The sequence below is a fragment of the Amphibalanus amphitrite genome, unplaced genomic scaffold, assembly GCF_019059575.1.
Source record: "Amphibalanus amphitrite isolate SeventyFive unplaced genomic scaffold, NRLGWU_Aamphi_draft 000030F_arrow, whole genome shotgun sequence".
Taxonomy (NCBI): Eukaryota; Metazoa; Arthropoda; class Thecostraca; order Balanomorpha; family Balanidae; genus Amphibalanus; species Amphibalanus amphitrite.
The window spans coordinates 584,901-599,643 of record NW_024881526.1 but is presented as its reverse complement, the minus strand read 5'-3'; the positions used below and the strand labels follow the sequence as shown (position 1 = coordinate 599,643).

The 14,743-nt window shown below is 53.1% G+C and overlaps 1 protein-coding gene across 1 annotated transcript in view; it reads left to right on the top strand.

Annotated features, from left to right (window-relative positions):
- Window positions 1–14,743, top strand: part of LOC122366762 (ceramide glucosyltransferase-B-like) — a 73,140-nt gene that overhangs the window by 50,450 nt on the left and 7,947 nt on the right. Inside the window, exons 3-4 of the mRNA XM_043339328.1 lie at window positions 2,390–2,531; window positions 8,408–8,510. Of these exons, the coding sequence (XP_043195263.1) occupies window positions 2,390–2,531; window positions 8,408–8,510 (245 nt within the window). The remainder of the gene's footprint in view (window positions 1–2,389; window positions 2,532–8,407; window positions 8,511–14,743) is intronic.

Here is a 14,743-nt window from a genome sequence, read left to right as displayed (position 1 = left end):
GGGAGGTATGGGCCAGTGCCATGTTTCATATTCTTCTCTCGATAATGAGAACAATACTTGTAGCTGTTATCTACCTTGATCTCTCTTAGAGCCCAGGAACCGCATAAGTGGCCAACAGCTTACTTCATGGGGGTCACGTGGGCACATATGTATTTTGGTAAACGCATTCATGCTCCATGAAATAAGATAAATAATATTTTTCTGTTCGAATGAAATTTGTAGTTATATTTTCGACCTTGCGCGACAAAAATAAAACTTATTGAAGAGGACATTCAATGAAAGCATCATTTCATTGATTTAGGATCCACGGGGGTGGGTGGCCCGAACCTCCCGGTTAGGACGCCAGAATGTGCGGAGCGTCTCAGCTCATAATCTTGCAAGAAAACTTCAAATTGTCTATCCAGTCTTAATTTGCATGCTTTAAACTTTATATTACCGATGGTCTGATACCATAAAACGAGCCTGGGTCAAATTTATCACGAATTTTCTGTACGTACTGTATTTTACTCGAAGAGGGTAAAAACGCTTTATCACCGCTCATTGCCAAAGAAGACTGAGGATTTTTTTGGAAATCACGTGGGTTGTATAACGGAATGGCTGCTACCAGTTTGCGCGGTCAAATGTGTAAAAATACGCAACACTTCTTCAAAACTGCGATGGTCCATACCTCCAGGGGGCCCATACCTCCCGGGTTTCCCCTATCTAGTCTCTCGACTGGCTGAGACGGTGACCGGTATCTACACTGACGTTTGGCAGAGGCTCACAGACCGGGCCGGAGCGGGGTAGGGGCGCCGCCAGACCGGACATACCTTCCCTGACGAACACCGGCTGTCTGAGACTACTTAGATGGCTGACGGGCTTCTCTGAGACTGGGTGTGTCGGCCGTATGACGCAATGTTCGGAGTCCGGAGATGGAGACGGATTGCAACTGGGGAGCCCGCCCTGTTCGCCGGGTAAACATTTCACATCTCGAAGGACTCGGCGCATGTTGGTCGCAGTGTCATACCATGTTCAGGATGAACCCTGTCGGGGCAGCCATGGGTGTACCGGGCGGCCTCTGTGCCTGCTGTGCTGGACGCGGCCACCCGCGGGAGATGCAGCGCGGACCCTGCACCGGACCAGGCTTGGTGGTCAGGGTCTGCTGACGAGTGGTACCAGTGTCCAGTTATGCAATCCCGTCGGGACCATGTCACCAGAGTGTGAATTATGTTTGGTTTTTATTTGCTCATCACCTCGACTGGCAAGGGAGTCGGTCGACTTTTCGAGAATGGTTTGTCACCAGTGCCCGGCCTTATTAAATGCAAGCAGGGCTTGTATTGAACATGTTAAATACATGTTAAATACAAATACAAGCAGGGCTTTCGAAATAATTGCACCTGTATTTTCCTCAGTGCAACATTTTAAATTGGAGCCTGTGATGAACCTTACTTATATATTGCTCGGTGTATGCTGATTTAATGATCATTTGGAATGCAAATGCTTATTTATTAAATTTAATAATTAACTCTGTCATGCTGATAAACGCCTATACATGTCAAGTAGGTGAACGATTCATAATGCAAACTGAGGATCTATAATTTATTTTGCTAATGTTTGCCAGTAAACGGCACCAGGCAACGTATACACAAAACAGCGCCGGTCACATGTATGCTGCGACGCGGCATTCATGCGGTGCCGTGCTTTTGCTTATTTTTCACATGTGTGCCGAACAGACCCGGTTCCGGTAATGTCTGCATTCAGTGGCTGTTAAGCTGCCCACACGATTTATGTAATGTATCTGTCAATGTTGACTTGTGTTTCCGTTTGTCTGCACACGGGCCCAGTTTCGGTCATGTGTGTCCTGCTCCTGTATCTGTGTGTATATGTGATGGCTGCACGCCCGCTGTAAATGCGGCTGTCGCTGCTGGATTCAGCTGCTGATATGTCGATACAATTCCGCTGATTCAGTAAGTCTGACGGCGTCTGTCGTCGGGCTCGGGTCTCGGCCTATTTTGGTCGGGGCGTGTCGATACATCCGGCCACTGTCCCGTCTGCAGACTGTCTGGATTGTCTCCAGTGCTGTCTGAACGTCTGTCTGAAGGACCTCGCGCTCAGCGTTTACCCCGATGTCCTGTCTTCAGTACTATCTGGTCGTCCGTGCGCCGTCTAGACGGACCTCACGGTCAACGCTTACCCCCTTTCCAATACTGTCTTCTTGTCGGCTGGATGAGGGGATCTCGCACTCAGCATAGCACATGCTTAATGGTTTTCCTGCGGTCTTGTCGTAGTGTAGAGTTTAGTCGTCCGTATTCAGAATCTCGCGCTCACCGTTTGTCACGTTGCCCTGTAGCCTGCAGCGTAGAGACTTCTCTAGCCTTGCGTTTACCATGTGCCTCCCGCTGTGTTTCAGACGGTACAAGTTTCATCGGAAGGACCACTTGTCGCCACGGGAGGAGCCCTGGCCAGGGGTTACCATCCTGAAGCCGCTTATCGGTGGCGACTCGCTGCTCGCCACAAACCTAGAGTCTTTCTTCACCATGAACTACCCTTTGGTGAGTGAATGGAGCTTCTGTGGTGTCTTGTTTCATTGACCTGCAACCAGGAACCTGCTGTAGGTATTGATGACACACCAACTGTGCAATGTGCTGTGTGGTGCTGGTCTACGACCAGCTGGGTCTTGTTGAATTTACCAACAGCCATTCCATGTGTATTAGCGTGTACTGCCGCTGCAAATGCATAGTAAGCACATGCAACTCGGTATAGAGGGACCACAAACTGGCATTTTGCAGAAGACTGTTCGTGGTCGCGTTTTTAAAAGCAATCTGCCATAACTATTCTAAAATTGCTCTTTTATGAACGTTGGCAACCCTACAGTAGCTCCGGGACTGCAAAACATTATTTACAGCTGCATGGTCTGTGACCCCTACGCGACCCTATTCATGGTCACGTGATCCAATTGTGGACCGCAGCCATCGGACACGTGGCCTGGCGCGTGCCGCCGGACGTGGTGACACGTGACCTGATCAGCAGTCTCATCAGGTCACGGAGGGGGCGTGACCCGGCGCGGTGACCTATAGAGATACGATGGCGATATGTGGGTGTCTGAGACAGTCTGTGGGACTCCACGAATCACGATATTAGAATGAATGTCAGGCACAATGGGTGATGGTATTGGTGACATGCGGCCAGGATTTTTGACGCAATAGAAGGATATTAGGGTCAGCCCAGGCATGGAGCCAAGTTGAGATTTCATGTTTCCACTGCTCTTGGTGTGGTTACTAGGCCTGTTTTAGCTTGTTTCCATGACTCGTGTTGACGGTTTTGTGTCGTGGGTGTGTAATGTGTTTCGTGATGCTTCCCGTGAGTCGTGTTGTTGTGACTACCTATCTGAAAAAATCCTGTTTATGACTATGTGAGTCGTGGGTGATGTTTCCATGGTGTGGCGTGTCGATTTCGTGGGTGTGTTCACTTTAAACTGCTAGCTGTCTATGTAGAAGCCAACATCGATTCAGGGCCATGCAGCGATGCATGTTTATGACTAGGATTCCTATGAACACGCCGGTGTCAATTTCGCTGCGCTTTACCCGATCCTGGTTGGCAGGGGTGGCTCTGCCGCGGGATGACAGGGGTCATGGGGTCACGGGGTACGGGTCCATGATACGGCATCGGTAGATCACGTGGGCGCAGTCACGGAGGCTGACTATAACGATGCAGTCTACTGAAGTGGTGACGTGATTCACCGAGAAATAGTCGGACGTGCTGGGTCAACTGCGCTCTGTTCTCGGCCTGCCGTGACCTCTATGGGGCGTATGATCCAGCGGAAACCCGTGTACCCTGAGGCCCGGGCCGTATAGAGGAAGGGGCCCTGTTTCAGTACGCTACCAGACGCCAAGTGTCAGGACTTGGTAGAATATTGTCATACACGATATTCTGTCTTTACGCTTGCATTTCGTATCCCTTGAACTATTGCTCTGTTTCTTGGTATAGCTACTACAGTAACAAAGTACACCTGCGTTTCGTCGTGTAGTAGGCATCGTCCAGTGATTTAATATAACTGTTCGTTTGATGCCGGTCGCTTAGGCTCGTTTACTGAGTAATGAGTCCGGCGTGTAGGTACACTTGTACAGGCAAACTTCATTCATTTGTGATAAGGTATAGCACGTTAAGTTCTGCAAAAACAGCCCGTGCCCTCCTATAGCGCACCCAGATCGTCTCCATATGTTGGCCCCGCCGCTCTCTGATCTGCCTGAAGTCCCCTATAGTCAGCCGCGGCTTTAGGACAGAGAGGGAGATGTCTCGGGTGGCACTGGAATCCGGGAGGGATGGGGCCCGAGTTGAGGAGACGGCACCTGTAAACACCTCCCGCTGTCGGCGCCGACACCCCGCCGGGAGTAAACAAAAGCGTCGGCGTCGACGTTAGGGGGGAGGGGGGGGGGGGTGTCGAGGGGAGGGCTGTAGCACATAGCGGACGGACACTGGGGGGTCCAGGAAGTAGGTCAAATCAATGCTTTATTTCCGTTTTGTCGGTAACCAGGACTAGAGGAATCGTATCCGGAGCGACATCACCTTTTTAGGTGGCGATTAGATCGGCTGGTTTCTGCGCATTTTCTGCCGCAGCCATCAATCGATCTCCTCACTCGCTCAATAGCCAGCGAATAGCGGACTGTGTCAAACGGCACCCCACCCTCCCCGGCCGAAAGGTCTGACCCAATTAGCCCTCTTGGGGGCGGTACCCTCGGCCGCCTCACTAATGTCCATGTCAATATCCGAACAGCGCACTAACCCGCCAGCTGGCCATTGGCCTTGTGTTACCATGGCGACCAAAATAGTGACGTCACACCAACTTGTCTGTAGAATTAGCCGGGGTAATTTGGTACTTTCTGTGAACGCCAGTCACTCCTGTCTCTACATATATGGGATCTTTTGTTTTCTTGTTTTTTTTTTTTTTTTTAGCGAATGCTACAAAAAAGGCCATCTTGGCGTTTTAACATGAGTCACCAGTGGTAGGGGAGAGTGGGGTAAGATGCCCAGGGTGGGAAAGACGCCCCACCCCCCCCTAGAGGCGAAACAAAGAATCGGACCTGGAAATTAATGTTCTTAGCGTAAAGCGGAAGCCTGCCTTGTTAACTGCACAAAAAATTGCGAAGCTCAGTTGGGCAACGGCTGGCTGATGGTTGCATGTTTTTTATTTGCTGCTTTCAAAAAATATTTTGGTGTCAGAACATTGTAAATATCAAAGAAGGTAAATAATTTTTGCGTCCCTTGCTATAGTCGTGATACATTAACATGCGTGTACTGTGTCCCAAACAGTTTGTTTCAGGGTGTACTTTTATGGCTAACAAATTGTACTGATTTAATGTTACTTCGGTACCTTGGGGTAAGATGCCCCCTGTCCTGATGGGGAAAGACGCCCCCCTAAATCCGTAGGCTGTCCTTCAAACAGCCCGTCAAATCATTTATTACATACTTGTGATGTAGACAAAAGCCGATCTGGGACTATTGAGAGTCCAGTACGGTCGGGTGCTCCCCATGCCGGTCTCTCGGCCCACATAGCGACTTTTTGGGCGGCATCTGACTCTGAGAGCCCTCACGACGACCTCTGTGGGCCCCATTACTGGCTCTAGGGCCCCTCACGACATCCTTTGAGGGCTCCCACGTTGGCCCCACGGGCCGCGCTGGCATCGGAGGTCCCCACGATGGGCTCGAGGGCCCTCAAGCATCATGAAGACCTATAAGAGCCCCACAGTGGTCTCCGAACGCCACCACGGAGGCTTGTTTGGCCGCGCTGGACTATGATGGCCCTAACGATGACCTCTGAAGCCCCTTACGACTACTTTTGAGGGCCCTTATGATGACGTTTGGTGTCTTCTGCAGGCTCGAAGGGACTACTGATTCGTTCAGGCGATTCACGTGCCCATTTATGTCACTTATAGTGCAGGGGGCATCTTTCCCAACGTCAGGGGGCGTCTTTCCCACCCTGTGGGGTAAGATGCCCCCTTTCACTTCTTCAGGAAAATGCTTCATAGCAAAAAAAGTTATCATATTTCAGGCACGAAAGTGTGATATTTTTGGAGAAAAATGATGTCGGCTTCCGTTGAAACTCCAAGTTTTTGCTTTCCCATCGTCATTTTCGAATAATATATGACATAGCGAAACCCTGGGCATCTTTCCCCACTCTCCCCTATTACCTAAAGACCAGTTAAAATTAAGGCCCAAGAAACAAAAATAATACAAATATAATAAATTGTATTCTTATAAAACGCCTTCTATCAGAGTTACCAAGTCATAAGAAACTAGGTAGAGTGTTTTGGACGGACTATATATCATGTAAGGTTCGCCCGGCTTGTGTATCAAAGTTGAACTTAAGTTCCCTGAAGCTATTAGCTGGTCGGAACTTTGAAATAATTGCTTCTGCTCCTGCAAACTTCTGTCCCACTTCATTTTTTTGTGACCAAGTTATTTATAACTTGCTAGATAGACATCCCACTTTTGTTTTTTGCCTTTGTAACATTATTCTTTCTCGCTCAAAGTTATCAAAGGTATTAGGGTATTAGCTGTCGGCAGTTTCTGCTGCAGTCTGGCGGTGTTGACAGTTTTTGCCACTTCCCGCAACATTACGGGCATTAGCGCGGCTCGCAGCGACCCGGTTTGTGTGTGACAGGCCCGCCGGAAGCGCGTGTCTGCCACCCACAGCCCTGCCCGGAGTGTGTGCGTGTATTGAGCCGTCAGTGATTGGGCTCCAGTGCGCTGAGAGTCTGTAGAGGGACTGGACATAGCTGCCGGGTGCGCTGAGAGTCTGTAGAGGGACTGGACATAGCCGCCGGTCTCCTGTGCTGCCGCGCACCGCACGCTGTGGCAAATGACTGCTGCTGGGACCGATAAACAGTCGGGCTGTGATGTCGGTGTGCTTGGCGCCGGGAGGATCCTCAGCTCGCCATCTCTTCGACGTGCAGTTCCTCAGTCCCTCCTGCCTAGCTCCTCGGTCCCTCCTGCCCAGCTCCTCAGTCCCTCCTGCCCAGCTCCTCAGTCCCTCCTGCCCAGCTCCTCGGTCCCTCTGTCCAGCCCCTCAGATCATCGATGCGCCTCTCAGCCCCCACAGCCCTGTCGCCGCAGCTCCCAGCTCCTCAGCTCTCCGCTGCCCAGCTCCTCAGCTCTCAGTTCCCGCAGCCTTATCGCCTCGGCTCTCATGCAGCCCCGCAGCTCAGCTCCTCTGCCCTCAGCTCCCGCAGCCCCGTCGCTGATCGCCGGGCGCGAGCTGCGGGCCGTTATCTCGTTAGGCCGTCACTCCGGTCCTATTTGCCGGCCGTATGAATGGTGGCGCTCCATCGCGGCAGTCTGTGCCGGCCGCTGACAAATTGGCTCCGTAATCCGGCAATTTGGCCCCGGCAGCCGTCCTGCCCCGTCCCCGTCCCCGTGCCCCCGGAACTCCGCGGCTGATACAGAGTGGTACGGCTGCGTGGCGGTCGGGATTTTATAGCTAAAGCGCGGTAGAGCGGATGACGACAGATAAATCTTACGCCAAATGAATTTTTGATGGGATATGATTCCGGAGCTAAAAGATATCTGAACTGACCTCGGGACTGTTCGATACACTCGGACGTCTGATTTCGAGAGTCGCATCATTGCATTTGGTATAGAAGCTGTGCATCCGCATGCCTGCCGAGTGCCGAGTGTCGATGTCTCCTAAAACATGTCCGGGATTTTACCACCGCCGTCCGCTGTCCCCTAAAAGCGATGTCTGCAGAAGAGGCGCCGCCATGTCCGGCGTCTCCAGCCCTGTGACAAATGGCATTTGAGCGGCTCTCCCGGCTGTGATTTGTCGCCGGACACCAGTCAGCCGTGAAATGGCCGCGCTGCACCGCCGGCCACCGTGAGCTGCGGACGGAGATTAGGCGTAAAACGCGAGAAGTCGCTTCCGTCATTTGTGCTGATGTGCTCCGTTAGTGTGATGGGCTGTTTTTAGTGTGCTCTGTCGGTGTTCTGATGTACATATTCTGTTCTGTAATTGTGGTGGGATGTTTCGTTATTGCCCCAGTGTGCTTGCTAGTCTACGCTCTTCTGTTTGTGTTCTCGTGGTGTGCGCTGTAATACGAACAAATGTAGATGAGTTTTGACGGCCGAATCATAATGTGTGCCGGTTATATAGAGCAGGACCTCGGGTAGTTATACACGTTATACAGATGACATTTTGCTACATGCAACCTGATAGCTGCTTATTTCCTCTCACAGGCCGGCCGTTTGTGCTGTCTGCAGCCTCAACATTGTTCATATGTCAATGTTATATCCTATCGGGTGACACTCGCAATGTATTCCATTGGTGCTGATGTTAACCCTTTTTCTGTTCCCATTGTATGTTTAGGTGTCATTTGCTCTCGTTTTTGTGCTGTCATGCATTCCAACTAACACCATTGTACTTCTTGCATTTCAGTATGAAATCATGTTCTGCATACAAAACGCCAACGACCCTGTTATACCACTAGTCAACGAGTTAGTCGCCAAATATCCCACCATAGATACGAAGGTCTTCATAGGTGAGTAGAAACCAACGTTCTCCGTCTGTATACTGGTCTGCTGGCTCAGTTTCCAACCGGCCTCGCCGTGACGGTTTGAGAGCACGTGCTTCCGCTGAGCGCTATTCCTGTCCCCTTTGACGGCTCCCTGTTATTCTCAGCTCGCACTGATATAGACCACTTGGTCCGCTGCGCCGGTGCGGTCTAAATTCTGGGCGCTGGCGGTCTAAATTCTGGGCGTCGGCGAGCTAAATTTTCGGCGCCCACTCGGGCGGCAGAAGTGTCCCGCAGAAGCGCCCTCGACCGTTCGGATCAGAGCGGCCGGGCCGTCGCCTTCGCCGCCGCGGGGCCAAGCCAAAGAAGGGTTGAAGGACTGTCCTGGGGGACTGAAGTCCGATCTGAACACGGCACAGCCGAAGGCGTTGCCACAGGGGAAGCAGGAGGTTGAGGTGCAACTTTAGGGTTGCGATGAAGTGGCTTGGAAGGTGCTGACTTCGCAAATATTTTAAGCTGATTTATGCCGTGTATCGACAAAGAGAGGCAAAACGTTTAAGGAGGCTGTTGTGTTTAAATTTATCTAACTGCAAAGATAGTTAATGCCGATTTCAATATAACTATTCGGTTGGAGAGCTCTGTTTTAATCTTCGCGTTTATTTATTGTTTTCTGGAAGAAGCTGAAGGCTCTATATGTCTAAACTTTGCCGTCATTTGTTTGTCTGCAAAGTTGTGATAGCTATCTCAAATAATTATGCTAGAAGTTTCCATACATTTCACAGAAGTCCTGTCTTGGAATTGCTGGATCGAGTGATTCGCGACATTTCGGGACGCAGTGACCTTCCGCCAGCGGCATTGATATTTGACGAGGTGTTTCGGTCATCGCTGTAGTCTCAGGTCTGACGTTGCTGTCCGACCGAGCCAGTCTCCGGCGCAGCTCAAAGCACGCACAATATTGAACACACCGTCCGGCGAGCCCTCTGTTCTGTGGATGGCACGCGCCACCGGGTCGGGAACGTGCCCAGAACCGGTTTGTTTCTCTCTTAGTGTTGTCGTGTTTCTCGTCAATGTGTCGCCGCCGGCGGGGAGAGGTCGCGGACGGAGGAGAACCCTACAAAGAGAGGGAGAAAGAGAGGGAGAGCGGGAGATGGTGAGAGAGACCTGCAGCCTAGCTCGGCCGCCCGCAGGAGCGGAGTCGGTTCTGACTCGTGACTGGAGAGTGGAGATCGTTCTCAGACTGCAGCTGTCCAGTCCCGTCCGTTCTATATTGATTCAATTGGTTAGGCGGACTGGGGCGATTATATAGGCTTCGGCGCCTGACCTCACAAGCTGCCGTCTGCCTCGTCCGTTGGAGGGTCTGAGGTTGACCGGTCAAAATCAGAAGCGAAGTCATCAGACGACGGGCGTGTCCTTCGATCTCCTACAAGCCCTACCGGTCATAGGCAGTTCGAGCCGCCTCCAGTCGATACGTGACCGCTCATGGGAGTCGTGCAGGGCCCGGATTAGTCGCCGTCTGACGAGTAATTGACTCATAGTGCTTTATCTGGCCACACGTGAGTCGTCCGCTGCCGGTCTGGCGCCCACGGTCTACAGGAGAGACCCATACGGCGGCGGAGGCCACCGTTTGGGAGGCTCGTGGATACAGGCTTTTATGGACCGACAGGGAACGCGGCAGCACGACGCCGCGGCCCGGCTCGCGTGGCCGCGCTTATATAAGTTACACGGGCATTGTCTGCCATGAGCGGGCACTGCCGCGGCCCCTTGTCTGTGTAATCCGGTCTGGAATTGATGATGTGGAACCGGCATGATTTAGTTGTCTGGAAAGCAATGGCTGCCGCGCCGGTCATCGCGTGCCCGGCCAGCAACCGAGCCTTGCAACATCAACATCTCTCCCCCACTCACTCTCCTCCCGATCTCGTCTCTCTCTCTCTCTCTCTCTCTCTCTCTCTCTCTCTCTCTCTCTCTCTCTCTCTCTCTCTCTCTCTCTCTCCCTCCCCCTCTCGAACCAGATCAGATACTCGCCATGAACGCAAATCACCGCCGGGGCCGGCTACCCGTTTGCCTTGAGATTCAGTTTGGGAAGGGATGGCTATGTTCCGGTGGATGGCGCTGACCCCCGCTCAGATTCTTTTAGTATTCATCTTGGTGCTGGTCGGGGGCCGTGTTCGTCAAGCCTCCCCTGGCTACTGTGGCTCCGTCGTAACGGTGTTCTTCGGTAGGCCTGGTATGACCCCGACCGGCCGGCGTGGTTCGGAGGAATGTGTCCCTCCCCACCGAGCTGTCAGAGCTCAGGCTGGCGGCTGGCCGGCCGGCCGAGCGGAGCTGGCATCGGGCCAGCGCGGACACCTGAGAGGCTCGGCCAATGTCAGCGGGAGGGGTGCGGGGAGACGCCGAATTCCACCGGCGCGACCGCGGCCGCCACCGCCGGCCATGGGACGTGTCACCGCTTTCCGTTTCGGAGGAATTTGATTAGCATCGCCGGCTTTCTCCTTTTCCGGAACTCAGTGGCGTGGAAAGCGGCTCGGCTGTGTCGCTTTTTGTTTTCTATCGTCGGTAATTTATGGAGGATACTGAGCTTTACAAGCGACCCTCAATTTGTAACGTGGATTTATCTTCTGAAATGGCGCTGCTTTCCGGCTTGTGTGGTGGTGTTTTGCTTTCCGAACATTGGATGCATTCCATCAATTCGGTTTTCCGTGCGACTATTTCTCTGAGAAGGGATGAGGATGAATAAATGTATGAATGGAATGACTTGAGGACGAGACTCGTCCGTTCCAAGGCTGTTCGGCCGTGGACGACATCTGCATATTGATCGGTAGTTCCACGCGTCGGCCGTCTGTGACACATGTCGTGTTTAATGGCGACGGGTCACTGACACCGACGACTACCCGCCGGGGCTGGGGCACACCCTAGCTCTGCGAAACTTATTCCGTCTCTGAAGAATACTGTTAATATTATTCTAAAAAAATGTTAGATTCTTTCTTCTTTGGGTCCGCTACAGAGGTCACAGACTGTCCTGCCAGCGCGCGCACACCAGTCACTGTCTCGGCACTCGACAGGGCCGTCATCAAACGCTCCTCGGCATAAAGCACCGTCCGCATCCGGCTCAGTCTAGTTCTGTCTGGTCCAGTCTATGGATCGTGTTTATTATTTAGCATCGCCTGCAACTTGCTGCGTATTAGGCATGGTACGCGGCTGCTAAGCTATCATGTCTTATGTGCTTGTCAGACTTCTCGGCATTCTTGGAGCTTCTTGACAAACTAATACGCCATTTTCCGCTCTCTTGAATATCGGCAACTAATATTGTACGATGTTGCATTATTCATGGAATGATCCATCACGTGAGGGGACGTATGAGGGAGGGGGCCGCGCTGCCTGCGTGACGATGTCGGAGCCAGTCAGCAGCTGCTCCCCTCCCCCTGCTCCTGATCCGCGGCCTTGGCAGGGTTCCGGGCAGCGACCGGCGGTATTTCGACTGTCGCCCATCGGCTCCGTAGCGACGGTCGTCGGCGCTGTCGTGACCCGTTAGGGGGCGCGGCGTCACCCCGCGGGAGTGGTCGGTGTTCTGTCACCCACCCAGGAGCTGCTCATGGACGTTAGTTCTCCGTGCTGGCGAACGGTTACGACACTGGGTTTGGGTCGCTATGTGGGCGGAGCCGAACTGACCGATCGCATCTCTGGGATCGGACGGCGCCGGGTCTCCCATCCGTCGCGGTGCCCGCAGGAGCCGTCTTCCCCTCTCCTCTTCCAGCTCTCTCTGGCGGAGCTGTGACGTCACTATCCGGACCGCGGGGGCGGTGGGGGTGGGTGGAGGCGGCGCCCCTCTGGGCGGAAGGCCGCTCGTCCGTCACCGCGGGCCGCGCGCCGGCAGTGCCATCGACCCGGCGTCATCCGGCCGCCATCGCCGCCACTGTTCTCTGGAGACATGTGTGGCCCTGACGGCGCCGGCCCGGCCGCTGTGCCCTGATTTAGTCGCCCATGACCGCTGATATAGCGCAGCCCTCACTCAGGACTCGGCCGTTATATGGAGTGGAGCGAGCGGGCGGGCGCGATTCGGCTGCCGCGGTCCGAAATTCGGGACGGGTTTCATAGGCGACTTGGGACGGGCATTGGGGTGAGAGTTGTGAATGCCACTGTCGGAGAATGTTAGAGGATGGCTTGGAAAACCGCCGGAGCTATTCTCTGAATAGGCTACCGGAGGAGAGATCAGAGAAATCTCCGTGGGTACGCCTCTGCACGGTCCTTTTTAGAGCCACCGCTGACGTTCCGCCTGTCCCGTCAAATAGCCACGACGCATCGTTTCGAATGCATTTGTTCATCGCATGCCTTGCTATTTAAATAACGATGCCCACTCGTGTATAATATGATTCTTCATCCTAAACACTGCATACCGACTGCGCTTAAGCAGATGAGTTTTGATATAAAGCCTTTGCTGAATACATAATACTGAAAGTAAGCTCCCTTGGTCTGCCTGAATCTCCGTTTCACGATCCAGTCGCGGCTTAGCCTACATTCATGAACGGGTATGGCCGGTAGGCTCGCCCTTGAATTTGGCCCGCTTTGCCCTTGGTGTGGGCTCTGAGGAGGCGGTATACGGTGAAAGGCGCCGTGGCGTCCGGCCCGGCTTCTTCGCGGAAAGCCTTGGCGGCGCCATGGGTCAGGAGCTGTCACGTGCTCCGGAGTACGGGCTGGAGGGGCACGGGCCGTGCGTCCGTGTCTGTGAGTGGCCCGTGCCCCTGGAAGACGGGGCACGGGACATGGGCCGGTGTCCATGTCGAAGGCTGCTCGACAAGTTTTTTTTTTGCCGGATGGCGATGGCATGTTGCCGGTTGTAGAAAAACAATTCGTTCGTGATGAACATAAACCGATCCTGCTGATCAGTTTACCGGGAGTGACCACAAATTCCTAATTGGGGTGGGGTGGAATTCACCTGTTCGGGTGACGTAAGTGGGCAGCAGGTGAACGGTTCCCGATATAGACCCCGCATTGCATGACTTTCAGTCACGGGACATCAAGGCTACTTTACATGTAGGTAACTAAATGGTGAATCGATTAAATACACTCGGCATAGAACGTCTAGGAGAACTTTATTTCTGGTATGTGTAGGTATTTTATACCAGCTTGCCATTTATGTTTCACGAGCTCAATGCGGAACAAAATTGGTCTGGTGTGCATAGCAACATTTATGTTGCAATGACGGAATGGCATTATGTTGACTTACGGCGCCATAACCATAAATGAATAGTGCTGGTCTAACTGCCTTATGGGTAATGTTGTGCCATTTTTCAATTAGGGGCACCCCTGCACGCATTTCGCCTGTCTACATGCCTTCCAATACCCTCAGCCTCCTGAAACGGAGCTCCACAGTGCACGTTCCACTGCAGTGGAACGGCGTCGCGCGGCGGGCTTGGCGTTTTATGAGGCGCCGTTCGGTCGCCGATGGCTGCGACGTCGGCGCCGGCCGGCCGGCGGGCTGCGCTCTATTCCTGGCCGCACGGCCATGGGTCATTGCCGATGGCGGGCTGATTGTTGGCCGACGCTATACAGACGACCGACACTGTGCAGCCAGCCAGAGCTATATGCTATACAGACGGCCGACACTATACAGACGGCCGGTGCTATACAGACGGCCAAAGCTATATGCTATACAGACGGCCGACACTATATGCTATACAGACGACCGATGCTATACAGACGGCCGACACTCGGCCGGTGCTATACAGACGACCGACACTATACAGACGGCCGACACTATACAGACGACCGACACTATACAGACGACCGACACTATACAGACGACCGTCCGACACTATACAGACGGCCGACACTATACAGACGACCGACACTATTATACAGACGACCGACACTATACATGGACGACCGACACTAGACATGGACGACCGACACTATACAGACGACCGACACTATACATGGACGACCGACACTATACAGACGACCGACACTATACATGGACGACCGACACTATACAGACGGCCGACACTATACAGACGGCCGACACTATACAGACGAGCGACACTATACAGACGAGCGACACTATACAGACGACCGACACTACACAGACGGCCGACACTATATGCTATACAGACGACCGACACTATACAGACGGCCGGTGCTATATGCTATACAGACGGCCGGTGCTATACAGACGGGGGACGGCTGACCGCTTGACGCTATACAGACGGCCAACACGTTATTCTTTATATACATAGACGGCCGACGGTATGCGCTACAGAAAGCCA